We start from the raw sequence: 26,228 nt of genomic DNA, 5'->3' as shown, positions 1-26,228 counted from the left end.
TCCTTTATACCCAACAAGGCAAAGAGGAAGTCATCATCATTCTCGCTACAAAACTTACCGGTAGCACCTGAAGCTGCCAAACACTTTTTGCACAAGATCATCTTTCCATTAACTTGGACAAAGAGATTAGTATCAGACTGACATATGTCACAATCTATATCTCTGTATGTATAGAAGGAATCGAGCTTGGAAAAGAAGGCCCCGTTGGATAAAGTATATTGGGTAGAAGGTTTGTCGTCATCTTCAGCCCTTTCCTTGTCAAAACAAACTTGACATAAAAGTGACATGTAAGAAAGGCCGTACCTCGAAATTGCCAACTGGTGGATGTTGGAATCTCCACACTCATCACATTCTATCGTTTCATCTTGTTTTTCAGATCTCACAGACTTGTGTCGTGTAGCCGTGAGATGTTTTGAGATGGATGTCTCGTCAAACTTTTCAGAACAAGTTAGGCAAGTGTACGACATTTCTATGATAAAAAACCGTAATTTGATAACTAGCAATGAGTCTATGTGGTTTATTTAGGCAAGAAAAGCTGGAAAGAAGGGTTATCTAATCTTCTGGTTTGGGAAACGGTTGCAGAAATTTTTTTCAGATACCGCGATTTTTCACAGCCAAAACATGAGGTGCGAAATGAGAATTAGTTCCAATACCAGAAATGAGTGAACAGAGTGGTGAATAACAGCCAAAGAGATATGGAGTATCAAGAGACTCAGAATATAGAGAAGCTGGATGTGTATTGTAAAACAGAAAAGCAGCGTATACTATATGTTCTGGCTCAAGCATATCTGCCTCTTTATCACTTGTACCTGAGAATTCTAACAGATAAAGCTGACAATATTTTGAAATTAAGGAAAGAAAAATACTTACAGCCGTAATTAAATCACATTAGAACCCATGGATATGCTAAATACAAACATTATACACCATAACTAATGAATAAACCTTTGTATTAGAAATTAATCACGTGCGATAGATCACGTGAAAGCGTGATTATACAACTAGCTGTAGATGGGAACTCTTGAGGTGCATTAACAGTGGAGGGTTGGCCGAGTGGTCTAAGGCGGCAGACTTAAGATCTGCTGGACGATGTCCGCGCGAGTTCGAACCTCGCATCCTTCATTATTTTTTTGATAAGTGAGTACGCTTTTTGCAATCGCAACTTAAGTTACTTTGTATGTACAATTGTCTCATTTTTCGAATCAATGTCTATATATATAAGTACAATATTGTGGAAATAACTCCATCAAATCAAAGCAATTAAGTTAAGTAATTAAAAACAGCACACTTACTTCAGTGAATAGTTAATTCAGATGTACATCCACACTTCCCAAGACAATCCAGTCTCTGACATCGCCCTCACAGAGAACAAGCTTGAATACGCCTCCATCCCAACCGAGGCCGTTGTCTACCAATTCGTCGCTGTCACAATTGTCGATATTCAAGTAGTCCTGAACTCGGGTTTTGATGGTTCTCCACAACGCTTTGTCTATAGGATAGATATCGCTGTACACGAGTGAGAGATGTGGATCATATTCTACGGCAGACCAGTGAGCTGCCTTGCGTGCTGCTTCTTGTTGGATAGCCGTTGTGTCAAACTCTTTCGGAGGTACCTCAGAATCAGAACTAGAACTGCTTCTAGCCCGGGACTTTTTCAGCTTTTTCCTCCGCACGGTTCCTCCATTGCCATCGCTAGTATACAACTGAGGGTTTTGCTTCTTGTTCTCGGCCTCGATATCAGCCGGCAATATCACGAATAACTCTCGTAAAATCCGAGCAAGTGACATCAAATTAGGATCATGAGACACCTCAAAGTAGAGCTTTTTGAAAAATTTCCTCTGGCTGTCGATTTTGCCTAAAGTAACCAAATTCAGATGGTTCTTCGGCAACGAGTTGAGAGCAACAGCTGACGCGGAAAGAATCTTGTCTACGTCTTTTCGCGTCTGGTCAGCGTCTTCTAGATCTACAGCTACATTGGTTGAGATCGTAATGTGCGGTTCGAACCGAGGAGGCAGTCCGGGGAAGAGCGTATTCAACGATCCCATCAATGTCTCCAACTTGTCGTATAAAGGTGTGTTTTGACGTGGACAAAGCCATAATGCAACGCCTAATGCTTGCGAAATGTTAGCGGTGTTTCTATGGACCAATTGGCATTGAGATGCCCGTACGTACCCATTGTTGTGTTTGTGGAGAAGAATGACGATTGATAAATAAATTGGATCTACACTTTGTTTGATAGGAGTAGCCGCGCTACCAAAATAAAATAGTCCTATCTTGAAGTATCTAGCAAAATTGCAAGAACTGATTCCTTCTTTTGTAAGAATTAATACAGCTTACTCTTTGCTGCCGACAGTATACATATATAACATTCCCATATCTATTTCTATATCCATATCTACAGCCAACACATTTTTTTCTATTCATATATTGTATATATAAGACATTTAGTTATATATGAATATCTGGTTCACACTGAGATGAACTACAAATGTATACGTATACGACAGCTTGAATTGCCATGATAGCCATGACAGCTACGATACACTTATATATAGTTATGGATTTCAACCACCCATACCCGGCAATCCTCGTTCAAGCATTACCGTATACCTTTAGTACTTGGAAGTGATTACTCTTACTCCCTCGACAGCACTGTTGTCTACGAACCACGACACCTCAACCCCAGATATGTCGTTGACTAACTTAGAAGGCAACTTGGACAGCTCGTCGCCAAAAATGTCTTTCAAAATCGCAGCCTTTCCGGCACCTTCTGCCACAAAAGCAATGGCTGTAGCTCTCTCCAACACTGGGAAGGTGAAGGTGATCCTTCTTGGTGGAAGTTTGGGCGAGTCGCTGATGTAAGCAATGAGCTGATCACGTTCATTCAACAACTTGTGGCCAGGGAAAAGAGAGCAGGTATGGCCGTCTGGACCACATCCCAACAAGATCAAGTCAAATTTTGCATCCTGTGGCAAGCTGGCTGCGTAGGCTTCGGCAATCTGCTTGTCCTTGTCCAGATCTGCACCTGCGGCTTGCCCATCTTTACCGGTCAAAAGTGATTCGTCAATCACGTGCAACGATGGATGCTTGGTGCCAGAAGGCAAGTTCTTCAACACCAACTCGTTGAACAAACCGTAGTTGGAGTCGGGATGATCCAACGGCACCAACCTCTCGTCGCTGAAGTACACTTCCCATTTGTCCCATTGAACTTCAGAAGCAATAGATGTGTTGTCAATCAAAGCTTTCTTCAAAACATTGCCAAGTGAGCCTCCGGAAAGTGCAATCTTGAACGAGTCGGAACTGGCGATAGCCGATTTTTGGAGCTTCAAGATGTGCTTTCCCACGGAATTCGCCACCTCGACCGACTCGGCAAACGAGTATACTTTGGCACACATGTTGATGGATACTATGAAGTTGAAGAGAAAGAAAAGTGAGTTGGATTAGAAGATCTTCCACTAGGACTACTGTGGTGCGGTCGGGCTTGAATGGGAAATTTCATATGGTAGCGCGTCGAGGCTGGACCATTGTGAAGAGTATAACTGAAAGTTAAGAAAACACTAGTGCCCCCTCCCTTCAAAATGACAGCAGTAATACGACGACAGTGGTATAATAGCACTAATGTAGGTTATAAAGGGATATTTCTTTATTTTATTTTTCTTTAGTTTACTCTCTATAATACATATATTACATCAATCCAAGAAATGGGCATACTCAGCACTATCCTTGATCTTATTGTTAAGGAACTTCTCCAATTTGTTGGCGTTCTTAAAGTACGTGGTGGACTCGCCATTGTAAGATCTACAGTTTTTGAAGATAAGACGACAATCGTACAAAAACTGGTCAAACGAATCGTACTTGTCGTTTTCTAATTTCAGTTCCATAGTAGACAAGTCCATCGGTTCCTTTATGACTTCGTAGTAGTCTTGAACTTCTTCCTTATTAACCGGAACAGCAAATGGCCAAGCCAGTGGATGGTTGGTCATTTCTGAGAACAACGTCACCATAAAATTGTAGTGAGGACCTCTTTTTGGCTTCTGCGCCAACTTGTCCATTTCCTCCAGCCAGCCACTCTCCAAGAGTCCTGGAATATCCTTGGGGTCTACTGTTATGTTCTTGTTCGTTTTGAAGACTTGAAGTCCGGGTCTGACCACGTGAGACTTTGATCTCATTTTGATTTTCTTTTCGATTGCAGCTTTCTGGAGCAAGAGGATCTTGCCCAGATCCAAATATCGGAGAATGGAAGGTAGCATCGAACACTGCATAAGTGTTCCTCCCTCATAATCTTTGATGTACCCCATCCACACAGACTTGTCCAAGGTGATTTCTTTGGTGAATCCCTGCTTCTTGAAATAACCTATAGCATAGTTATCGGCATAAGTAAGAAAGTACTTGATGGGCGATGTGGCTCTAACGTAATCCTTCAAGTGGTTCATCAAGTGTGCACCATAACCCCGAACTTGTTCCGTCAGCGAAATGGCACAGAACACAATTTCGGCGAACTCACGGTTGTTAAACGGACGGTACGTTATACCACCTACAACAGTCAACGGCTTACGGACTACAGCCATCGATAAATGGGATCTGTCATACACCAATCTTGAGATATACTCTCTCGGCATCTTGGGCAATTGTTTCTGGAAAATGTTTTTCAACCCCGTGAGTACAATTAGGTTTTCACGTGTGTTGTCGTTGTTGACTACACGAAACTCTATCTTGCCTTCCTTCTCTTCTATCACGGAAGGTCTTTCTTTGAACGAGTACGATTCCCCGTCAAAGTTGAAAGTAGTAATTCTCTTTCTTTCTTCCTCAGCTTCGTCGTCGTCTTCTCCATCGTCATTCTCATCTTCATCTTCATCTCCCTCATCTTTTACATCTTTCTTATCGTCACTTTCATGATTTGGATTTTCATTTTCGATTTCATTCTGATTGTCATTTTCATTATCATTTTCATCCTCATTTCCATTTTCGTGGTTTTCTTCATTTTCTTCTTCATTCTCGTTTTCATTCTCGTTTTCTTCTTCGTTTTCATTTTCTTCAAATTCATTATACTCGGAATCAGGTTCCTTTCTCTCGTCTTCGTCTTCGTCGTCGTCGTCTTCTTCGTCCTCGCTGGAACTTTCCTGTTTAGCCTCCATCTTGACCTTCTTGTTCAAAGGAACATCATCATTGTCCTCATCTTCAGATTTGACCACCGCAGCGGCCCTTTTCCTATCAACCATGTTCTGATTCTATGACTTAAAGAAGCTCGTGGAATGTTAGTTGAAGATATTCTGTTATCAATGAATAATTGGAGAGTATACACGTGACTAAATGCACATGATAGAAATACATATGTTTGGATCTCGATACTGTATATTGAATCCTTAAGTCTTTTAGGCTTAATATTTAAGCTGGCTACGTCGAAGTTGTTTCTACTGAAATCCCTTGCATTAACAGCTTGCTATGAAAGCTCAGATTTGACTCACTTCCTAGGAGGCTTCTAGGTTCCTTAGGAAATTCTGTTAGCTAAATATATAGACAAATTCTCGAGGCGAGAATGTGAAAAATTTTCACGAGATTCCAACTGCCCAAAATGGGATCAACTTGGTCGGGAAATGTACATCTAGACCCATACCAAGTAGGACCAACCATCGCAGTTACATCATATGGCTAAGCCTTCAACTTCGTTAAACATTCTTGAAGTTGATGGAATATAATGTAGGATCAATGTCGTACCACAGCGACATTATACGACATTTGTATTGAATTTCCAACAACATATAGCGCGACTTGATCTTCCGATTCTCCTCCCTCACATTCTCTCACATTCTCTGCTCACTCCATCTTTCCTGCTCATCTCCCAGGTCACATGACTAAACACATGATCTATAATTTTTTACGATGAGTATACTATATTACTAACTTTTCACCATTATTCAGCAGCCGTATTCTTTTGCCTCCTACTAACAAATCTCGTCGAATTTCGTTAAACAAGACTGAGATATTGTATATTTCTGTATAAACACACTGTTTCTTATAACGAGTATCCGCCATGTCGAATTACTCCCAAATGGAACAGAGCCAGATAGGCTCTCAGCCTATAGCTACAGTCTTGTGTTGTAACTGTGGTGTGCCCATGGATGGATCCCAGGGACTTGTAATGTGTTACGACTGTATCAAGTTGACTGTGGATATCACCGAAGGAATTCCACGTGAAGCAAATGTGTCGTTCTGTAGAAATTGCGAGCGTTTCTTACAGCCTCCCCAGCAATGGATCAGAGCCGAGTTGGAATCACGAGAGCTTTTGGCACTCTGTTTGAGAAAGTTGAAGGGCTTGAACAAAGTTAGATTAGTCGACGCTTCATTTATATGGACGGAACCACATTCCCGTCGTATCCGAGTCAAGTTAACCGTACAAGGTGAAGCTATGGCCAACACTATTGTTCAGCAGACGTTTGAAGTAGAGTATGTTGTTATAGCCATGCAATGTCCTGACTGTGCCAAGTCGTACACCACCAACACCTGGAAAGCCACTGTTCAGATCAGACAGAAGGTTCCTCACAAGAGAACGTTCTTGTATCTCGAACAGTTGATCTTGAAACACAATGCCCATGTAGACACCGTATCCATCAAAGAAGCCAAAGATGGTTTGGATTTCTTCTATTCCCAAAAGAACCACGCCGCAAAAATGTTGGACTTCTTGAGTGCCGTTGCTCCTGTCAAGGCCAAGAAGTCGGAAGAGTTGATTTCCGTCGATACCCAGTCTGGAAACTCGCAGTACAAGTTCTCGTACTCTGTGGAGATCGTACCTATATGTCGTGACGACTTGGTAGTTTTGCCCAAGAAGTTGGCCCACTCGCTAGGCAACATCTCTCGTTTGGTAATCTGTTCTAAGATTACCAATGCAGTGCAATTTTTGGATCCTCTCACTTTGCAAACAGCTGACTTAGCTGCTTCTGTCTACTGGAGAAACCCATTTGCATCCTTGTTGGATGTTACGCAGTTGGTAGAGTTTGTAGTGTTAGATGTGGAGCCTACAGGTGATGTAAGAGGTAAAAATGTGTTGGCAGACATCGAGGTATGCCGTGCCAAAGACATGGGAGTCAACGATCACACTTACTACATCAGAACCCACCTAGGTGCTATCTTGCATCCAGGAGACTCATGTTTGGGCTACTTCTTGACCAACACCAATTTCAATTCCGACTTGTGGGACACATTAGATACTGACAATACTCCGGAAGTAGTTTTGATCAAGAAGCACTACGCAAGAAAGAACAAGAAGAACAAGTACAGACAATGGAAGTTGAAGAGAATGGCCAAGGAACATAGCGACATTGTTGCTAACGACGATTCTAGACAAGCCAGACAAGAACAGGAGAGAGCAGAACGTGACTACGAGATCTTCTTGCAAGAATTAGAAGAGGATGAAGAGTTGAGACAAACCATTAACTTGTACAAGGCTGGAGCTGCACCTCCTCCTCCACCCTCTCATGGTGACATTGAAGAATTGGAAGAAGAAGATGAAGAAGCTCCTCAAATTGGAATTGACGAGTTGTTGGACGAATTGGACGATATGACCTTGGAAGACCATCCTATGGAATAGTTGCTGAAGCTGTAGATGGCTAGCTCGTTTCCGCCGATAGCCGTCCTTATCTATGTATACTAGCCTGCATGTAATCATACACTATATCGAGAAACGCTTACAATTGTAGAATTCATTTGTAACTCATTCTGATTTTTCTAATTTCACTTGGACTATTTATTGATACCAGTTTCATCGTCTTATCAGTATAAATCTCACAATGTCTGATAGCGATAAGACGGCCGCAAGAGTCGCACCAAAATATGTGCCCATTCTGTCGTTTGTAGAACTGTCTTTCTTTACCAAATTATCTGAACTCAAGCTTAACGAGTTCAAGCTTGATTCGTCCAAAAGAGACATCCACGGGTTTATCACCTCCCCCAGACGGCTCAATAAGTTCAATGACCAGCCCACTTTGAATTTGGACTTGCAAAGCTTTGATATTGCAGAAAAGGAAGCTAACAACCTTCATATAAGCGGAGAGCTCTACAATGTGAACACCATAGAAGAGTTCAAAAACATCAACAAGCTGGACTTGCTCAACGACTGGGGCAAAGAGGTGTACACACGCCTTATACAGACAGAGTCGTTGGATTACAAGGCGTTCAATTGGTTTTTCATCTTAACTTTTTCTGACTTGAAGAAGTACAAGTTCTATTACTGGGTTGCCTTCCCCACATTGAATGCTCCGTGGTTTGTGACTTCGACCAGAGATGATTCCTTGGTAGAAAAACATACTAAAAACATCACTAGACTCCTAGAGAATGATGGAGATTCCGAAAATCTTGCGTTCTCCCAATTGTACCAAGTAGTAGGAGAGTCTTACTTAGATTTGAATTCTATTCGTAGTAGTCGTAACGGTGTGTTTGTGTTTCTCGATGGCTGTTTGAACAAAGAAACCAAACCCTCGGTCCAGTTGAAGAACTACCTCTACTTCTTGGCCTACAAAGGCTTTGAAGACGTCGATGTGATCGTATATAGAAACGACGGGTCCAGTTTTCAGGTTCATTACGAGCTAGACACTGATTCCTTCAACAAGAACGTCCAGCCAAAGATAACCGGCTGGGAGAGAACGAGTCAGGGTAAGCTTGGGCCAAAATTGGCAGATCTTGGCTCGTTGATCAACCCGCACCAATTAGCTGATCAGGCTGTGGATCTCAATTTGAAGTTGATGAAATGGCGTATTGCTCCGGAACTCAACCTAGACATCGTCAAGGAACAGCGGGTACTTCTTCTTGGCGCAGGTACTTTGGGAAGTTATGTGGCAAGGGCGTTAATGGGCTGGGGCGTGAGAAAGATTACGTTTGTCGATAATGGGCGTATCTCATATTCTAACCCTGTACGGCAACCTTTGTTCAGTTTTAAGGATTGTTTCAGCGATAATGGACAAGGTGAAATGAAGGCTGCACGAGCTGCTGAAGCCCTTAAGGAGATATTTCCTGGTGTAAGTTCTGAGGGTATTAGTTTGGAAGTACCCATGATTGGGCATCCGGTGAGCGACGAAGCCAAACTGAAGAGTAATTTCGGAACGCTTTCACAATTGTTTGACGACCATGACATCATCTACTTATTGATGGACTCGCGTGAATCGCGCTGGCTTCCCACGGTTCTTGGCTATGCTAAAAACAAGATTGTCATCAACGCTGCATTGGGGTTTGATAGTTATTTGGTGATGAGACACGGGAATTTAAGCCAACCAGAAGAGTCCAGGCTTGGTTGTTATTATTGTAATGATGTTGTTGCACCCAACGACAGTCTTACCGACAGAACGTTGGACCAGATGTGTACCGTAACCAGACCCGGAGTTGCCCTTATGGCTTCTGCTTTGGCTGTAGAGTTGCTTGTTTCCATCCTACAACATCCTGATGGAAGCAAAGCTGCTCAGGATGAGAGCACCAAGTTTGGTGGTGTTCCTCACCAAATTAGAGGCTTCTTGCACAACTTCCAGCAGACAAAGCTTTATGCTCCTAACTACAAGCACTGTTCAGCTTGTTCACACACGGTGATCAGTAAGTTCGAAGAAGAGGGCTGGGAGTTTGTCAAGAAGTGTTTGAACGACTCGGGATACTTGGAGGAAATTTGTGGGTTGAAACAGGTCCAGGAAGAGGCCGAGAAGGCTACGGAGGATTTGATGAAGGATATGGACTTAGACGATGAAGATTCTGAGTGGTTGGACTAGTGTATAGTATATAATTGTATTAATGTAACTATAATATAAAAACAAAGTACATCCAACATCAACACGGCCTAGTAGCACATAATTGTAGCAACATACATTTACTATCATGTATCATTCATCAATTCCTCTGAAGCCTTCCGTGGAGACACGAATAACCAGAATGAATCTTTTTCGCAGCCATCAAGAAAGCGCGCACAAATCCAAACAAATCAAAACATATAAACAAAAGATTTCATATCTCTTCTTTTTATAAAAGTATTCATATATCATTAATTGTAGTATATCTCAGTTTCACTAGCACCACCATAGACCATACCGTCATTGTCATCTTCATCTTCATAGTCAACATCATTTTATTTCTTCATTAATACATGAATCATATCCACGATGACAAGCTTCATGTCGATAGACGAATCCAATAAAGTGCGACTTCGCGATTCCTCCTCAGCTTCCATAGTCAACTCCACTATTGAAGCAGCACCGGCTAAGCCTACAAGAATAAGGCCATATATGCTCAGCAAGGTCAACGATCTCAAGATCCAACTGGGACTCATCATCAAGGATCTCCTCTTTGCTTTATTGGGCTACGAAGGCTGCTATATCCGCTACAGTGAAAAATACGATTCAACAAATATTCACAATCAGCTTGTCGGCCCCGATTTCAAAATCGCCAAAAACTTGGATATCTCTCTAAAGAGCATCGCGAAAAAGCTCGTATGGTACGGCAAATACTATGGCGGTCTCACGGCCTTCTACCAACTCTATAACCAGCCCAAATATGGCAAGGTACTCCAGCGGTTCTGCTGCTATGTACATCTGCTATTGGACCAGTACCAAAATGTAGTTGTGGAGATCGAGAACGAGTTCAAGTTTAATGCCAACTTCAACATGAATGTTTTAAAGACAATTCTAGATCGCGATATTCTGAACAAATTGAAACATATCTACGAAATCTCGTTGCAAATACATCTGGTAACCGTAGAGCGTTCCCAGGCTGCTGAACAACCTGATTTACGATTCCAAGACATTATTGCCAACGTAAAAAGCTCAATAAACCAGGCGGGCATACTAGAAAGTCTTGCCAACAACGGCAAGTTTGCTGTTTGTAAAGGCGGATTGGCTTTGCGCGTAGTACAAGACCGTATCAACTTGTTCAAAGGTGATTCTGATTCGCTGAGCTTTTTGACCCAGCTTTTCGAGGTTATCAGTGAAGACTACGTAGAGATGCTCAACAAATGGTTAATCAATGGAGATATTGATGATCCCTACGATGAGTTTGTAATCCGGGAGAAGCCTGTTCCCGACAGTCTTATCGATATCTTCCATGCCAGAAGCGAACACTACTGGAACGAGTTATTTATAGTCAAATCAGATGGACTTATTGACCAGTTTTCTAATGTCGACATCCAAATGAAGATTCTCAACACGGGTAAGTTCTTGAATGTATTTAAACTATGTACTGGTTTGAATAACTTCAACAATCTCAAAGAGATAATTGAGCCGATCACAGGAATATACACCCACGACCTCGAGTTGAAGATAGAGGCCTTCTACAACAGAGCCAACAAGCTCCTTATGAAACTTCTCTTTGAAGGAATGCAGTTCCGTGGCTTGATCAATGAGTTCCAGTCAGTTTTTCTCTTTAGGGATTCATTCAAGATTGACAACTTTCTTGAAAAGTCATTTTCGGATTTGAAAAGAAATAGATACAATGTCTCTGTATCAAGACTCGAAAAAAATTATCTAGACACTTTTGAAATAAAGGGCAACAGTTTCTCTGACATACCTCAGCAGGAGAAAATGACATCTATCTCAGCCATTGTGAGACAGAACCAAAAATTTTCCATAACGTCATCTAACTTCTATCAAGTAGCTAAAGAAATCATGGAAGTAGAAGCTTTTGATTCCGAAGACGAAGATGGGGCGAACTTACGTTCACTTTTGAACAAGACATTCAAGAGAAATGCTCTGCCTACAGATGCTGAGAAGACGGGCCATGACCCGAACCATTCTGATGAGTACGCTATTACAAGTATAGACTTGTCTGTAAGCTTACCATTTCCACTCAACCTCATAGTAATCAGAGAGTTATCATATCACTACGAGCTCATGTTCAAGATTCTAATTATCTTAAAGTTCATTTCCAAGTTCAATGACAATACTTGGAGGGACATTAACCATTCAGAGGTGTGGAAGCACGCTTCGTTCGATCCTCGTATCAGGAAGTGGATTCTCAGATGCAGAGTATTGCACAGTAGAGTTCGAGAGTTTGTCAACGAATTGCAGATCTACTTGAACTACGACGTTGTAGAATCTCGTTTCAAAGTGTTTCAAGAGAGTTTGGCCAGAACTGAAGAGATATTAAAGGAGAAAGTGCTTGGCTCAGATGTCAATAACAATAATAACATCGAAGCCCATTTCAATTCCAAGTTCAACACCTTCAACAATTATAACAGCAACAACACCATATTTGACGACAAGATCCATAACAGTAGGATGAATAAAGTGAGAACATCTTCAAGAAATCGTGAAAGGGAACTTGCTAATGTAGACACGTTGATTCTGAATCTCAGTGAATTCTTGAATACGCTTATCAACGATTCATTAATCACCAAACCGCATTTGCTCCTTGCTCTCAAGAAGATGTTTGACATTGTAATCCTGTTCAACCACTACTTAAGCCGTCTTAAGAAGGTACTTATAACTTGTGATGTAGAATTGTTTGAGAAATACTCAACAAACTATCCTGAGATGTTTAAGGACAAGACCATGGATGCCAGCCTGATAAACAACAGATATGTAAATATGGACAATTCGTTGCATGGGCATTTTGACACATTTACCGCGTCGTTGTCAGATTTTATTGCAGTGTTGAGGACATACGGTGAATCTGAGAATAAGCTGATCTTGATTTTGAGTGAATCATTGGAAAGATGTTTCCCTGAATAGCTCTATGTAAGTTACAATATACAATAATAGCTCTACTCCATATCGTGTCTGCAATGAAATGGAGGCTTGTGGATCTTACTGTTTCTATTATGTAGCTTCAATTTAGAGCTTCAAGTGTAAGATACATCTACGATAAGTTGTACAAAAAGTACTAGTGTATCTTCTACATTTTCTTATGACTATTTTCTTTAATTTATGGTACATCTAATTACCCGAAAGGGCTGGATCTTCGTCAACTTGCAGTTCAATCAAGGCCTTGATGATTTCATCTGTCTTTTCGTCACTGTAGATCTGGAAGCCTCCTTCAGCTGTAACACTGGCCAATTGGGCATTCTTACAGTCCAATTTCTCTTCCATGACTTGTTTCAAGGTCTTCAACGCCAATAATTCTGCTTCCTTCAAAGTCATTGACTTGTGGTATTCGTTCTGCAATTCCGATTGTGCACCTTCGGAACCTGATCCAATAGCTTTAGCTTCGTACCTGTAGAAAGTACCAGAGGGTTCAGCATGGTACAACTGAGGACCCTTATCCTTGTCGATCCCAGCAATCAAAAGAGCTACACCAAATGGTCTTGACATCAATCTCTTTTCACCACCGGCGCCTTCCCCAAATCTTAACGCCAAATCACAGACCGACTGTGTCAAACTTTCGACCTGAATGTCTTCGTCATAGTACAAGTTGTGAGTCAACGACGATACACGGGCATGGTCGATCATGGATCTGGCATCGGCTGTCAATCCGGACATAGCACAACCAATGTGTTTGTCAATTTCGACGATTTTTTCAATACTGGTATGTTCCAATAACGACGACGAGACTCTCTTTTCTACACCCAATATGACACCCTCGGAGGTTGAAATACCGATGGCAGTGGAGCCAAGCTTGATGGCTTCTAAGGAATATTCGACCTGGAACAATCTTCCTTCAGGAGAGAATGTAGAAACACCACGGTCGTATTCGGATCTTGTCAAGAACATGTTAAATGAAGTTTATGATGTACTGAAAGTGAAATGGATTGCAGATCTACGATTGCAATTGAAGATTGAGATTTCGAATGTAGATCTTTCAATTATGTGTGTGGAAGATCAATTGTAATGAAGCGCTACTGAAGATTGAATTGCAATTCAATTTGGACCAGTTATGATTCAATTAAAGATCCAAAATAAGGTGTATTGACAATTCCAAGACTCTTATAAAATGTAAGCTTCTCGATGAAAAGCTCCGATATTTTCGTATAGAAGATGCTGAAAAATCACTGAATCTCGACAGTAAGGATTGGCTTCAGTGAAAGAAATGCAGAATTCAACAATTCTAATATCAATTGACAATCGATAATGGGAGTAGTAGCAATTATTGGTGGCGTACTTAATTTTCGTAGTGGCGGGAGCGGTTCAAACACTACCTGTAGTGAGATTTAGTGAGAGTGAAAGATTTAGTGAGGAAATATTTAGTGAGGAAATATTTATTGAGGAAGAATTTAGTGACAGGCTCTTAGCGAGAAGCAAATAGATTCTGTAGAATTTGCTGCAACAAACATACAACTAGAGAGTGGTTTATATCGTATAGATATGGAGAAATTTCATAGCCAAAGTGTAAGTTTATAAACGAAATTAGTATTGATAGTCTGATATTAAGGGCCATCAGTATGAGAAGAACCAGATTAACGTGCAAATAGAAGACAAAAACCGTCCGAAAAGGACGTACACAAGCCAAGTTTCTGCTACCATTCCGAAGAAATCAACGAGATTTGCAGTTCTCTTGTAGCCAATAACCACACTGCCAGTATTTCCTGTCAATATCGCTTCCGTATTGAGAATTTGACAAGGTCTGCCATCAAATATGGCTCGATTTTCAACCCCACACTGCGGAGCTAGAAGTTGAACAACTACATAGCTATATAATTGAACGATTTGTACAACTTGATGCTGAATTACTTGCGTACTACTTCATTACCATATCTTCTACTCTTTTCTCTCACTCTATGGATTAGCTATATAAATCTATCTAGTTGGCTGGAGCCAATTCGACGATCTTTTCGGCGGCAGGGTCCAAGTCTTCAAAGGCAAACAACTTCAAGCCCGAGTTATCAATCAACTCCTTGGCCTGTTGCATGTTGGTACCCTGTAATCTGACGACAACTGGAATGTCCAAGTTGAAGTTCTTGGTGGCAGCAATCAAACCTTCGGCAACGTAGTCACATCTGACGATACCACCGAAGATGTTGACAAAGATACCGTTGACCTTCTTGTCAGACAAGATCAATTCGAAAGCCTTCTCGATAGTGGCAGGGGTGGCAGTACCACCACAGTCCAAGAAGTTGGCAGGCTTACCTCCGTACAACTTGATGATGTCCATAGTGGCCATGGCCAAACCGGCACCGTTGACGATGTTGGCGATGTTACCGTCCAACTTGATGAAGTTCAAGCCGTACTTGGAAGCTTCGACTTCTTCAGGGTCTTCCTGGGTTGGGTCTCTCCAGTTGAATACTTCTTCTTGACGGAACGAAGCATTGTCATCAAAGCCCAACTTGGCGTCCATGGCCAATACCTTGTGGTCTGGAGTTTCAGACAAAGGGTTGATTTCAACTTGGGTGCAGTCCTTTTCTTCAAACACCTTGTACAAGTTCTGGACAGCCTTGGCTGCTTCTGGGATGGCAGCGTCGGTGTAGCCCAATACGGAAGCTACTTCTGTAGCTAATTTGTCAGTGACACCTTCCTTCAAGTCAACCTTGAAAGTGTGGATGGCTTCTGGGGTCTCGGCAGCAACACCTTCGATGTCCATACCACCCTGGGAAGAAGCGACAATGATTGGAGTCTGGGCGGCTCTGTCGTTCAAGATGGCTACGTAAGCTTCAGTCAAGGCATCTCTTCTTTCTACAATGTATACGGCAGTGACTTCTTTTCCGGCAGCTCCGGTCTGCTTTGTGATCAACTTGTGGCCCAACATCTGAGCAGCCAAGTCCTTGGCTTCTTCTGGAGACGAAATCAATTTGACACCTCCTTGTAAACCAGAGTCGAAGTGACCCTTACCACGGCCACCGGTCAAGGCTTGGGCCTTGATGACCAACTCAGTGGTTCCGAGCTTCTTAGCAGCGTCAAAGGCGCCTTCAGCCGTGGTAGCGGCGTAACCTTTAGGAACACCGACGCCGTATTGCTCAAGCAAGGCAGCGGAACGGTATTCGTGCAAAGACAAGAATCTTTTCTGTTGAGCAACAGCCTGAATTGTTAGTATTAAATGCGTATGAAAAATGCGAAATCAGATAACCTCAGAATTGAGCTCTGAGACGAGAAATGGGTTCTTGACAAATGAGATACGAGATGTAATTTTAGTGAGTCAATGTTGTGAGTGCAATCTAATATCGTCTAAATAGTGGCTGCTATCACTGTGAATGTGAGCTGACGGAATGCACAATGGGGTGAAAAATCAGCACTAAGGAATGCGAACTCAAGTCTGGGAAATGAGAATTGACAATCGCGAGATTTGAAATCGACAGACGGTGAATATATGTGTCGACTCGGCAAACTACGACGTCAACCAATGTGATGGTCGACAATGTCAATATGGGGTCATAAAAGATCACATGATAGTTGTTACAATTTGTTTTCGTTGATTTCATTGGGTTTCCAAAGTTCTCATGGTGGATGTCTGTAACAGGTTGATTCTCGATTCTCGATTCTCACAGATACCGCGATTTCACGTCAGTAGACACCGTTTCTAGCAACAGCGATCAAAGGGTGGTCCCTGATCAACACTACATCAGCTGCTGCGGTGGATCTTCCTACACTTCTCTTTATCTGACCTCTTGGATTCATCAGCTTCTTGAAATCGAATCGCTGGACCGTGTTTCGGGACACCAGCCGACCTCATCGCTGGGTCTCGGATGTATACGAGCCGAGGTCTCGCAAGGGAACACGATACATACTCTGGAGGCACGGGCAATGGTTCTAGACAACATTGGGGCGTATATGATTAGACAGTAGTGACTGGATTCACAGAGGAAAGGAAAAGAAAAAGATTCTATTTTGAACATTTCTGCCTCTAATATTGTTGGATTTCACTATTGCCGATGTAGCCTGGATTGTGCAAAGCAGGTAAGGCACAGAAAAAGGGCCGCGTCCTGCAGATTGCACCCGAAGCGTGCACCCGACCTTGGCCCTCGGACACTGGTGCACCGGGAGTGGGGGGAAGGTTGTAGGGACAGGTTGTAGGGACGGTGGAGAGTTGGGGAGTTGGGAGAGTTAGCGAGAAACAATTAGCGAGAAACCAGACTTGTGGAGCTTAAATCAGGTGGAAGTCTGGAGTTGCTCGTTTTGCAGGTAGTCGTATGATTTGCACTGGCGTCTGTTCAAATTCGTCCTTAATAGTGTATGGTTGGTTGGTTGCACTGTCGATAGGGGAAGTGTGAGAGACACAGCGACGAGCGCACGGCTTTACAGGGAGAGAAATACTGGAAAAATAGCGAGAACAAGAATACGGGAACACAAGACTAGTGTAAGCAGCTCGCTAAGAATAGATAGGCACGCTCATGCTGACGTCCACAATGCCTTACACTTGTGTTATTCTGAAGTGTTTTTCAATTTCTGTATCTTCCATAGTTCATAGCTACTGACGCCTGGTGTGAATTCTCCCGTTTTCAGCACATGAAACCGTTGAGTCAAATGCTCACAAGCACAAAACCACGCCAATCTCACTACTGAGAAGGAGCCCAAACTGGCCAACACATAGGGACATAATTAGGGATATCCTCTATGACTGTGACTGCAACTTACTTTACGTCGGTAAAACTGTAGATTCACTTCCAAGTCTCTGTCTCTGTAATTTTTACTACTTATCTAACTGCTACATTTACTCTCTTTTTCTTATTCTCTTGTTCATTCTGGAGTGCTCTCTATTTCCGTTTTCTCGCTATTCTCGACCAGCCAGACGAGCACCACTAAGACGAACTCATTCACAGCAACACACTACAAACCGAATAATTCTCAGCTCCTACTTAATGTTTTTCTTGCCAGACAGTACATTTCTCTTTTCAGTCATACTTCTAGCGAGATTTCTCTTCTTGATGTTGCTAGCTCTCCCTAGCTTCTCTCCATGTTCGCTGTGCTGCCGGAAAAACTTCTGCGGTACATCCAAGTGGGGTATCTCCGGGACTCCAGCTTTAGGAACACCTTCTAGCACCCTATTTTCTAAATCTAGTATAGAATGACCAGAAGCACCAGTAGATTTCGTTTCTCAGCCATAACTAGAGTAATGTTGTAGGAAAGTAGCTTCAGCACCACTCTTCCACACTCTTTGTACTCAGCTCTACGGGCCCCTTCCTAAATACTCCTCTGTCGTTTATCGTCAAGACGTATCTTAATCTTGATATTTTTCAGCTTGGATTAGCACAGTTCCACCCTGGACAGTCTCTCAAGCATCGAACAGCTTTAACCGTTCAAATCTAGTGAATACCTTGAAAACGCCTACTAGACAACTCTCCTTGGTCTTCCGAGCTCGAAGAAGCTGTCTACGAGGGAGCAAAATCGAGATCCAAGAGATTTCAGTCGGCTCACTAAGCTTAATATGCGTAATTCTGATCTTGAGGTTCAATAGTTCTCATTAAAAATACGTCTACTGGATTGTCTAATTCTCAGTTAAAATAGCCAACTTTTTGCACCTAATTCAAAAACATTTCGAATACTCAATTTTCAAGACTAGAATAACACCATAAATGGAAAAATTGTATTTATTCCCGGTTGGCGAAATGAAAATCCACTTAGGTGTTTCCCTTGAAAAAAAGATAACTTAGGAATGAAAATTGGATGCAAAATCTGACTGAAATCGGCGTTAGTGCCACTTTTAGCATGCTGATCAAACGGCTCCTCCGCCAATTTCTCGGCTTGTCTTCAGCTGTAGCACTTCTCTTTCGGCTCTGCTTTGTCGTTATCCCATAATACCAATTTTAGTAGTCTATAACTCCTGCACTTTTTGTCTTCGTCTAATCAATTGGTCTGACCAATTGGTACAGACTTACGAGAATCCCGATCTCGGGATCCTGCTGCGGAAGTGTTCCGATTTCGACGTCAACTCGAGTCTGCCTGCAGGAAATTATATAGATGAAAAAGATAATTTGTGATTTGATTTGGAAAATGGCCGTTCACATTCAATTACAAATCAAGGTGCCTCACAGTAGAAAGCTGTGGATTGTGCATTCGTGTTTAGGACTAACGTTTCTAAGCGACCCCAGTTAGGAAATCGCCTAATCCATCTTTTTCTTAGTGCTGACAGCTTCCATATCACATAAGTAATCCAAGCTGCCGTCAGATTGATCCAGTGAAATAGTGATATTGAAAGTGGAAACTAAATTTGCTCATACAAAAAATTTATAAAATGGCCCAAACTTTCGAGGATTACTTCTCTATTCAGGCGTTTCTCATCGTCTTGAGAGAAACTTTGGAACTGGCAATCATTATCTCGGTATTGCTTGCCTTTCTCCACCAAAGTTTCAAGAGCGGAAACTTTACCTCCACGCCAGACAAAAAGAAACATCGTAATGGATCATACAGAAGTACGTCTGAAGCCTTACTTGTACCAGAAGGTTCCTCTTCTAGTGCCGAAGAAGAGCAACAAGAAGTAGATACTGATAGCATATACCGTTATTTGAAGCTCCAGATATGGGTAGGTGGATTCTTGGGTCTTGTAGTATGCTTACTAGTGGGAACTGTAATCTTGGGAGTCTTCTACATCTTGGGACAAGATCTTTGGGCAGTAGCAGAGCATTACTGGGAGGGTACATTTTCCATTTTGGCTAGTATCATCATTTCAATCATGGGAATCAAGATCCTTCGTATCAACAAGATGCAAGAGAAATGGAAGTATAAGTTGTCAACATTGATTCATAACTCAGACTACTTAAACAAGGCTGTGAGGGGACATAGGGAAAGGAACAACTTGAACATAGAGAACCAAACCTGGTCTTCCAAGTTGGCATTATGGTCCGAAAAGTACTCCATGTTTATCTTGCCCTTCGTCACCACCTTGAGAGAAGGTATGGAAGCCATCGTCTTTATTGGTGGTATTGGTATCAACGAAAACACTTCCTTGGTAGCACTTGTAAACTCAGTTGTTCTTGCTATCATCATTGGAAGTTTCATTGGTGTGTTATTATACAGATCAGGAAACACCTTGTCTTTGCAATGGTTCTTGATCACTTCGACATGCTTTTTGTACTTGGTGGCAGCAGGCTTGTTCTCCAAGGGAATCTGGAATTTCGAATTACAACACTTCATCAATCTTTGTGATGGATTTGATGTCAGCGAAACTGGACATGGTCCTGGTTCGTATGATATAGCTACCAGCGTTTGGCATGTCAACTGCTGCAACGGAGAATTGCAAGATGATGGCGCATTTTGGATGATGTTCACAGCCGTTTTTGGATGGACTAACTCAGCCACTTACGGAAGCGTCATTGGATACAATTTGTACTGGTTAGTAGTCATAATTACCTTCACTTCATTATTGTTCGAAGAGAAGTACGGAAGATTACCGTTGATCCCGGTAGAATGGCAGCAGAGGAGAATAAACAAGAGGTTAAGCGCATACCAGCCATTAACCGTCCCTGAAGCCGCAGTTCTTGATACCATCCGGGAAAGCCTTGACAGCGTTAGCTCCGAAACTCCCTTGAACCAGTAGAAATACCCGTTTGGAGCGAGGACGTTGTGTCGCAAAAATTTCACTAGCTAAATAATTACGAATAATATCTTAATTTTCAGATCCCACTTCTTGTTCCTTGGGTAAATGTTAAACTTTACCAGCATTGTAATTGTAGCATACGGCTCTGCAGAGAGAAAGCTTTATTCATTTCAAAAATAATGCAAGGCGGATAATATTAAAAAATATCCTACGGACTAACCACCCTATTGTTTGATCAAAAAGATAAGTTTTTTTACACACTCATAACAACCAGGTACAATAACCCGTAACAGTTCATAACCATGGTCGGGAGGAGAGATAATGTAGCCGACGTAATGTTAAAGTCTACGTATGGGCTTCCGTTTGTTCATATTCAAAATGGCTCCAAACTAGTAAAAACGCAGCGCCTGCAAAAAGTCAGGGGAACAGTCTTGAAATCTTGCCGAATTATGAAAATAAGTACTTTAATAAATGCCTTGTGTAGTTCAATTCCTGATAGGAAGGGGTGGCAACTAAAATTGTCATTTCATTGGGAAAAATTAGTTTCTTTAGCCGGGATTCGACGCTCAAAATTTCTCTACAGGGCCAATCACCTTCGGGTCTACTGACTCCTAATTCCAGACCATGGGCTACGAAGGACAGCCCCAGACTAGACCATTTGGAAACTCGAAGAAAAAATAATTTGCAATTTGTGAACTAGGAAACTGATTTAACGACAATACATAATAAGAACGTTGCATAACGAGAGAGAGCCAAGAAGGGGTCAAATGTCAAATTGTACCCAAGATTTTGCTTGGGGTTGGGGAACTGATTCAGTACGAGTACTTCATTAGTCTTTTGTTGAATAAATAGAAGGAATTGTAGACGATGAAGTAAAAAAGCTTTTCTCAAGATAATCTACGAGAGACTGAAGATCGAATTGATAATTATAGATCGGCATCGGGAACACTTTCACATGAAATAATGGCCCACCGGAATTTTTGTTCTCCTTGCTCCTTATCTAGTACATCTTCACAATAATGAAAAGAGACAACTCATAGCCAAGTCTTTGTTTCTTGTTAATTTGGAAACGCAATTAAATAAAAGCTTGGAAACCACAGCAAAAATATCCATTTTGCAGAGGTGCATAAAGAAGAGCAAAAAATAAATAAATGAATGCAAAATCGTTCTGCTGCAAGGCGACCCATTTATGGACAATAGATGGTAATTTTCTTTTAATATTCAGAAGTCTTTGATATTTGGCCAATCATGGAAGGTGCCGTTGATCCAATTCAGTATGCTTGCTAACTGAAGTGCCATAATTTTTGCCTTAGCTCTTTGTGAGATGATTGGCCCTCTACTATTTAACTATACCAAATTCCAGTAATCTCGAAAATCAAATCTTACTATATTCGTAACAAATCATTTGCAAAAAGACCAAACGGAAATAAAATGAAGTCGGGTATCTTCTACCTCACTATTGGTTCTTTGTTATCTGTAGCTGCTGGAACAGCAGCTCCTTATGAAAAGTATGGTGCTCCAAAGAAAGCGATGTATGCCTGCAATTATCAACTTTCTTCGACTGCCACTTGGTGCTCTGCTGATATTGATCAAACAACTTGTTATTGTTCAAACCCTTATGCATTGAGTAGTGTTGCAGGATGTTACAGTTATGCCGGTAGAAATACCACCAAGAATTATAAAGTTCTCATTGAAGCATGCCTGGAAGTTAATGTCACTCTCACTATGGATCAATTGGAACAAGCCTATGTTAACTACACCAAGAATGCCAAATCTCCAGCTGATATTGAAGGTTTCAATGCCACTGAAGTAGTCGAGGTGCCAATTAAGTTACAAGATAATGTCACTGATCTTTATATGAGAGCATATGATGTGTTCTTGGACAACTATGATTTTTCTCTCTACTATGGATCTGGCTTACTTGGATATTGGTGTCTTGTTTTCGTTCTTGCTGCCATTTGCAACTGGTCAAAGATATTATTTCCTGGCTTATTTAAGTCATTAACTGGTCCATTTTCAACCTTGGTTAGAAAGCATATCACAATGCCAGCTACCTTCAACAACAGGAAAACTCATGAATTTACTTTCTTGAAATTCTTCCAAATTTTGATTCCTTCGAGACTCGAAACATTGATAATTAGTGGATTCGTAATCCTTACAATTGCTCTTAGCGCTACAAGAATTTACTATATCGAAGGTGATCCCTTGTTTGAATCGAGGAAGATTGCAATTCTGCGTTATATTGCTGATCGTACCGGAATTCTTGCAACAAATTTAACCCCTTTGTTGATTTTATTTGCTGGACGTAATAACTTCTTGCAATGGGTCACCAGATGGAATTTTGCAACCTTCATTACCTACCATAAATGGGTGGCAAGAATAACTTTCATTTTGGTATTAATCCACGCCGTTGGCTTTACTATCGATCTTGGATCATACTATTCTGAAGATGTCAAAGATTTGTACTTAATAATGGGTATTGTTGCCACTGTGGGTGGTGGCATAATTCTCTTCCAAGGTCTTCTTTATTTGAGAAGATCCTGGTACGAGTTTTTCTTGCTCACTCATATTGTGTTGGCTGTACTTTGGATTGCTGGAGGCTGGTTACATGTTGTTGATTTGGGTTATATACACTGGTTCTACGCCGCCGCTGCCGTTTGGGTTTTTGACAGAGCAGTCAGAATTGGAAGATTAATCGTCTTCGGATTTCCAAGATCAACGGTTTCCTTGTTGGCTGACGAGACTTTAAAGGTTGATATTCCAAAACCAGCACATTGGAAATCTGTCCCTGGCGGACACGCCTTTATTCACTTCTTAAGACCAAGTTGTTTCTGGCAGTCCCATCCATTTACATTCACTGAGTCTTATGAACAGAAGGACACTATTACTCTCTATTGTAAAGTCAAGGGAGGTGTCACGCACGGCCTTTACCAATACCTTGCTACACACCCAGGGAAGACTACACAAATTAGAGTTGCTGTTGAAGGTCCATATGGTGAACCTACCGCAGCATATAGATATGACTCTGCTATATTCATTGCTGGTGGAAATGGTATTCCAGGTATTTTCTCCGAAGCTGTAAGCATTGCCAGCAGATCTAGAGAAAACACTAAGCAGACCATTAAGTTGTTTTGGATTGTTAGAGAATACAAATCCCTACTTTGGTTCTATGATGAACTACGCCAATTGAAGAATTCCAAGATTCAAACAACAATTTTCATAACTAAACCTGATTCTCAAAGACACTTAGATGACTTCAAGCAGAAGGACTTTGAAAACTACAATTCAGACAAAATCTACAAAGAATCAGAAGAAAAGAAAGATCATACCAGTGTCAAGGTCGAAAGCAATAGTGAGAACGAAGATGAAGCTAGCTCTACCACAGATATCATCAACACAATTCATGAGGAGCTTGACCATATCAATTTCAAGATGGGAAGACCCACAATGGAGGAGCTTGTTGGTGAAGAAATTAAAGAGTCAACTGGATCTGTTGCTTTCGTTGCATGTGGTCATCCAATTATGCTTGACGACCTTCGTTCTTCAGTTGTCAAGAACTTAGACAACAAGGAAAAGAAACGTATTGAATTCTTTGAACAGTTACAAGTATGGGCCTAATTTATTTATATATATATATATGATGTTGAACTTTTTCAAACTCCTAAGTCAAGTTGCTCACTATTCTTATATTTAGTGCATATACATTTATTTGAAGTTGTAATTAACAAATACGTGAACCAAAGTGGGACTCTTGGTTACATTTTTTGAACCGAGTTTCACATTAGTGCTTCGCTGAGATTTGAAAAGTTCCAGAATGAAAATCTCAAGCCACATCAATAAGTGATTTCCCATGTGAGTCCTCCACAAAGTCGTTCGGCTGTAGTCCTTGTCACCTCTCGTATCAGGATTTATCTATTTCATCTGCAGTTACCGAAATCGGAGCGGAACGAGTAATACAAAAATCTGTCACAAACCAGAATGAATTGAATGAAATGCCAAATTAACTTCGATTAATTACTTTATTTTCAAAACTCGGGATAGATCAAAAAAATTTTTGATTGGCTGTATTCTTCAGGTTTTTCTATTTTGCCTAGGGGCAATATTGTCGAAACATGAAAGAAGTTGTCAAGACAATATACCACCGGCTGGAGAGGCAAGTTAGGTTACAACAACGAAATAAAAATACGAAATGCAACTTTCTTGCAGGACTTGTCGTTCCCAGTTAAGCAAGCCAAGTTGGAACCTGCATTCGTTTAAGGGTGAAGGTATTTCTGATTTCTGTGGCTTGGAAAAAGCTTAGCAGGAGTGAGTGATAATTGGGAATAAATCTTCAATTGGATTAATTTCTAGTGGCTGAACAAGTGGGACCACAATTCAACAAGAAAGAGATGTAATTTTGGCTTCGTACTTTGAGGTCTTTATCACACTGTAGTTCACATAATTGTTGGGTTCTCCTGTAGCCTTTGCAAATTTTTCAGAAACTTATCCACGTCGGTATAGTCTAAATAAACCAGAACAATTTCACTTTCAATGATGAACTTAAGCCTTGCTTCCAGCAATCTCTTATTAAAGGAGGCTTTGAAACAACTTAATCTATGAGTACCTTCGCTACAGTAATTATTTGAACATATATGTGCTTTAATTAAAAGAAGAAGTCACGCGATCGTGCACGTGACGGAAGACCATCTGCATAATCAAAAAATTTCAAACCTTCTTGTAGAAAATGAATTGCAACCGTTCTATTCCATCTGAAATTTTCTGTTTCTGCAGCTTTATATTAATAGGGAAAGGATGACAGGAAAACAAAGAAAGTCGATGAGACCTTCGTATAATGACGACGGTTTTTCGGATGACGAATTCACCAATTCTATACTTACAAAACGAGATGAGCAGGACGACAGTTTAGAGAGCATGACATTTGGAGCACTTAACTCTGCACAAAATGAACTTCTTGGTAAGAAAAAGAAGAAGAAGAGTATACAAACAGAATCCAAAAAGCGCAAATATTCCGAATCGGAATCAGAAGAAGATTCAGAAGATTCAGAAGAAGAGTCTGATTCAGACAGCGATGCACCTCCACAGGAGAACTCTAGCAGAGGAAAAACTTCTAGATTTCAGAAAAATGGAGAAAAGAAGAAAAGAAGCAAACACGCACCGGCTGAGACTTCGTCCAAGAAACCTGTTTCACGCATACGAGAGATTCCGGGGTTAAAGTCCAGTAAGGAAAGTACATTGTACACTGATATACGGTTTGATCCAGCATACGGAAAGGCCGATCTAAGGAAAACCAGAAAAGATTATGCCTTTTTGGATGAGTACAGACAGCTGGAGGTGAAGTCAATGGAGACGATGTTGAAGGACAAGAAGTCTGGACAAATGCTTTCAAACAGAGACAGAGAAGAAATACAATTGCAGTTGCAGTCTTTGAAATCAAGATTGGACACCATGAAGAATAGAGACTTAGAGGAGAAGATCTTGGCTGATCACAAACGAAACCAGATAAAGGGCTTCAAAGACGGTCAGCAGAACAACCCTTACTTTTTGAAGAGAAGCGACAAGAGAAAGTTGATCCAGAAGGCCAAATTCGACTCCATGAAGGCTTCACAGAGAGAGAAGGTGATGGAGAGAAAGAGAAAGAAGAGATTGGGAAAGGAGTTCAGGCAATTGGAGTTCAACCAGCCACGTCACTAGACTTGGTCATTAGCATTAAACGCATTGAAGAGTTCTTTTATCATTTTCAGAATTGCTTTTGTGCTATTACTAGATTTAATCTTAAAGTAGTTAGCATCATACAGTTACCATTACAGTTAGTATCACATACGATAATAGAAGAATTACGATTAAACATGATGATAAACATGATGAGA

The 26,228-nt window shown here is 41.2% G+C and overlaps 11 protein-coding genes across 11 annotated transcripts; 6 read left to right on the top strand and 5 right to left on the bottom strand. All coding sequences in view use genetic code 12, as the record gives it.

The window, feature by feature from the left end:
• Positions 1 to 1,304: 1,304 nt before the first annotated feature.
• On the bottom strand, positions 1,305 to 2,045 carry PICST_54649 (predicted protein; the record flags this gene model as incomplete). Its single annotated transcript, XM_001382455.1, is given in 2 exon segments — positions 1,305 to 1,632; positions 1,651 to 2,045. 2 exon segments carry the CDS (start codon positions 2,043 to 2,045, stop codon positions 1,305 to 1,307), a joined length of 723 nt encoding a protein of 240 aa, XP_001382492.2.
• A 371-nt stretch (positions 2,046 to 2,416) lies between these two features.
• Positions 2,417 to 3,398, bottom strand: SOL2 (6-phosphogluconolactonase-like protein). The gene has a single exon (XM_001382454.1). It carries the CDS (start codon positions 3,393 to 3,395, stop codon positions 2,613 to 2,615), a length of 783 nt encoding a protein of 260 aa, XP_001382491.2. The 5' UTR covers positions 3,396 to 3,398; the 3' UTR covers positions 2,417 to 2,612.
• Positions 3,399 to 3,689: 291 nt separating this feature from the next.
• PICST_40548 (predicted protein) lies at positions 3,690 to 5,219 on the bottom strand (the record flags this gene model as incomplete). Its single annotated transcript, XM_001382453.1, has 2 exons — positions 3,690 to 4,887; positions 5,050 to 5,219. The coding sequence occupies 2 exons, from the start codon at positions 5,217 to 5,219 to the stop codon at positions 3,690 to 3,692; spliced, it is 1,368 nt and encodes a 455-aa protein (XP_001382490.2).
• Positions 5,220 to 5,975: 756 nt separating this feature from the next.
• Positions 5,976 to 7,674, top strand: PICST_70663 (60S ribosomal export protein NMD3). Its single transcript, XM_001382999.1, has one exon. The coding sequence runs from the start codon at positions 6,032 to 6,034 to the stop codon at positions 7,583 to 7,585; it is 1,554 nt and encodes a 517-aa protein (XP_001383036.1). The 5' UTR covers positions 5,976 to 6,031; the 3' UTR covers positions 7,586 to 7,674.
• A 110-nt stretch (positions 7,675 to 7,784) lies between these two features.
• Positions 7,785 to 9,743, top strand: ATG7 (Autophagy-related protein 7 (Autophagy-related E1-like activating enzyme ATG7); the record flags this gene model as incomplete). Its single annotated transcript, XM_001382998.1, has 1 exon — positions 7,785 to 9,743. The coding sequence occupies one exon, from the start codon at positions 7,785 to 7,787 to the stop codon at positions 9,741 to 9,743; it is 1,959 nt and encodes a 652-aa protein (XP_001383035.2).
• A 399-nt stretch (positions 9,744 to 10,142) lies between these two features.
• PICST_54133 (predicted protein) lies at positions 10,143 to 12,692 on the top strand (the record flags this gene model as incomplete). The annotated part of the gene is given in 2 exon segments (XM_001382997.1): positions 10,143 to 12,234; positions 12,250 to 12,692. 2 exon segments carry the CDS (start codon positions 10,143 to 10,145, stop codon positions 12,690 to 12,692), a joined length of 2,535 nt encoding a protein of 844 aa, XP_001383034.2.
• A 141-nt stretch (positions 12,693 to 12,833) lies between these two features.
• PICST_87371 (predicted protein) lies at positions 12,834 to 14,008 on the bottom strand. The gene has a single exon (XM_001382452.1). The coding sequence runs from the start codon at positions 13,668 to 13,670 to the stop codon at positions 12,897 to 12,899; it is 774 nt and encodes a 257-aa protein (XP_001382489.2). The 5' UTR covers positions 13,671 to 14,008; the 3' UTR covers positions 12,834 to 12,896.
• A 597-nt stretch (positions 14,009 to 14,605) lies between these two features.
• On the bottom strand, positions 14,606 to 16,675 carry LSC2 (succinate--CoA ligase (GDP-forming) beta chain (LSC2)). The gene is made up of 2 exons (XM_001382451.1): positions 16,616 to 16,675; positions 14,606 to 15,909 (listed from the first exon to the last, which is right to left on the bottom strand). The coding sequence occupies exons 1-2, from the start codon at positions 16,646 to 16,648 to the stop codon at positions 14,698 to 14,700; spliced, it is 1,245 nt and encodes a 414-aa protein (XP_001382488.1). The 5' UTR covers positions 16,649 to 16,675; the 3' UTR covers positions 14,606 to 14,697.
• A 2,384-nt stretch (positions 16,676 to 19,059) lies between these two features.
• Positions 19,060 to 20,361, top strand: FTH1 (iron permease; the record flags this gene model as incomplete). Its single annotated transcript, XM_001382996.1, has 1 exon — positions 19,060 to 20,361. The coding sequence occupies one exon, from the start codon at positions 19,060 to 19,062 to the stop codon at positions 20,359 to 20,361; it is 1,302 nt and encodes a 433-aa protein (XP_001383033.2).
• Positions 20,362 to 21,792: 1,431 nt separating this feature from the next.
• FRE1.2 (ferric reductase transmembrane component (Ferric-chelate reductase)) lies at positions 21,793 to 23,979 on the top strand (the record flags this gene model as incomplete). The annotated part of the gene is made up of 1 exon (XM_001382995.1): positions 21,793 to 23,979. One exon carries the CDS (start codon positions 21,793 to 21,795, stop codon positions 23,977 to 23,979), a length of 2,187 nt encoding a protein of 728 aa, XP_001383032.2.
• Positions 23,980 to 25,176: 1,197 nt separating this feature from the next.
• PICST_35049 (predicted protein) lies at positions 25,177 to 26,052 on the top strand (the record flags this gene model as incomplete). Its single annotated transcript, XM_001382994.1, has 1 exon — positions 25,177 to 26,052. One exon carries the CDS (start codon positions 25,177 to 25,179, stop codon positions 26,050 to 26,052), a length of 876 nt encoding a protein of 291 aa, XP_001383031.2.
• Between the last annotated feature and the right edge of the window lie 176 nt (positions 26,053 to 26,228).

The sequence above is a fragment of the Scheffersomyces stipitis genome, chromosome 2 (assembly GCF_000209165.1).
Source record: "Scheffersomyces stipitis CBS 6054 chromosome 2, complete sequence".
Taxonomy (NCBI): domain Eukaryota; kingdom Fungi; phylum Ascomycota; class Pichiomycetes; order Serinales; family Debaryomycetaceae; genus Scheffersomyces; species Scheffersomyces stipitis.
The sequence above is the reverse complement of the archived record's forward strand: the minus strand, read 5'-3'. Positions and strand labels throughout refer to the sequence as shown.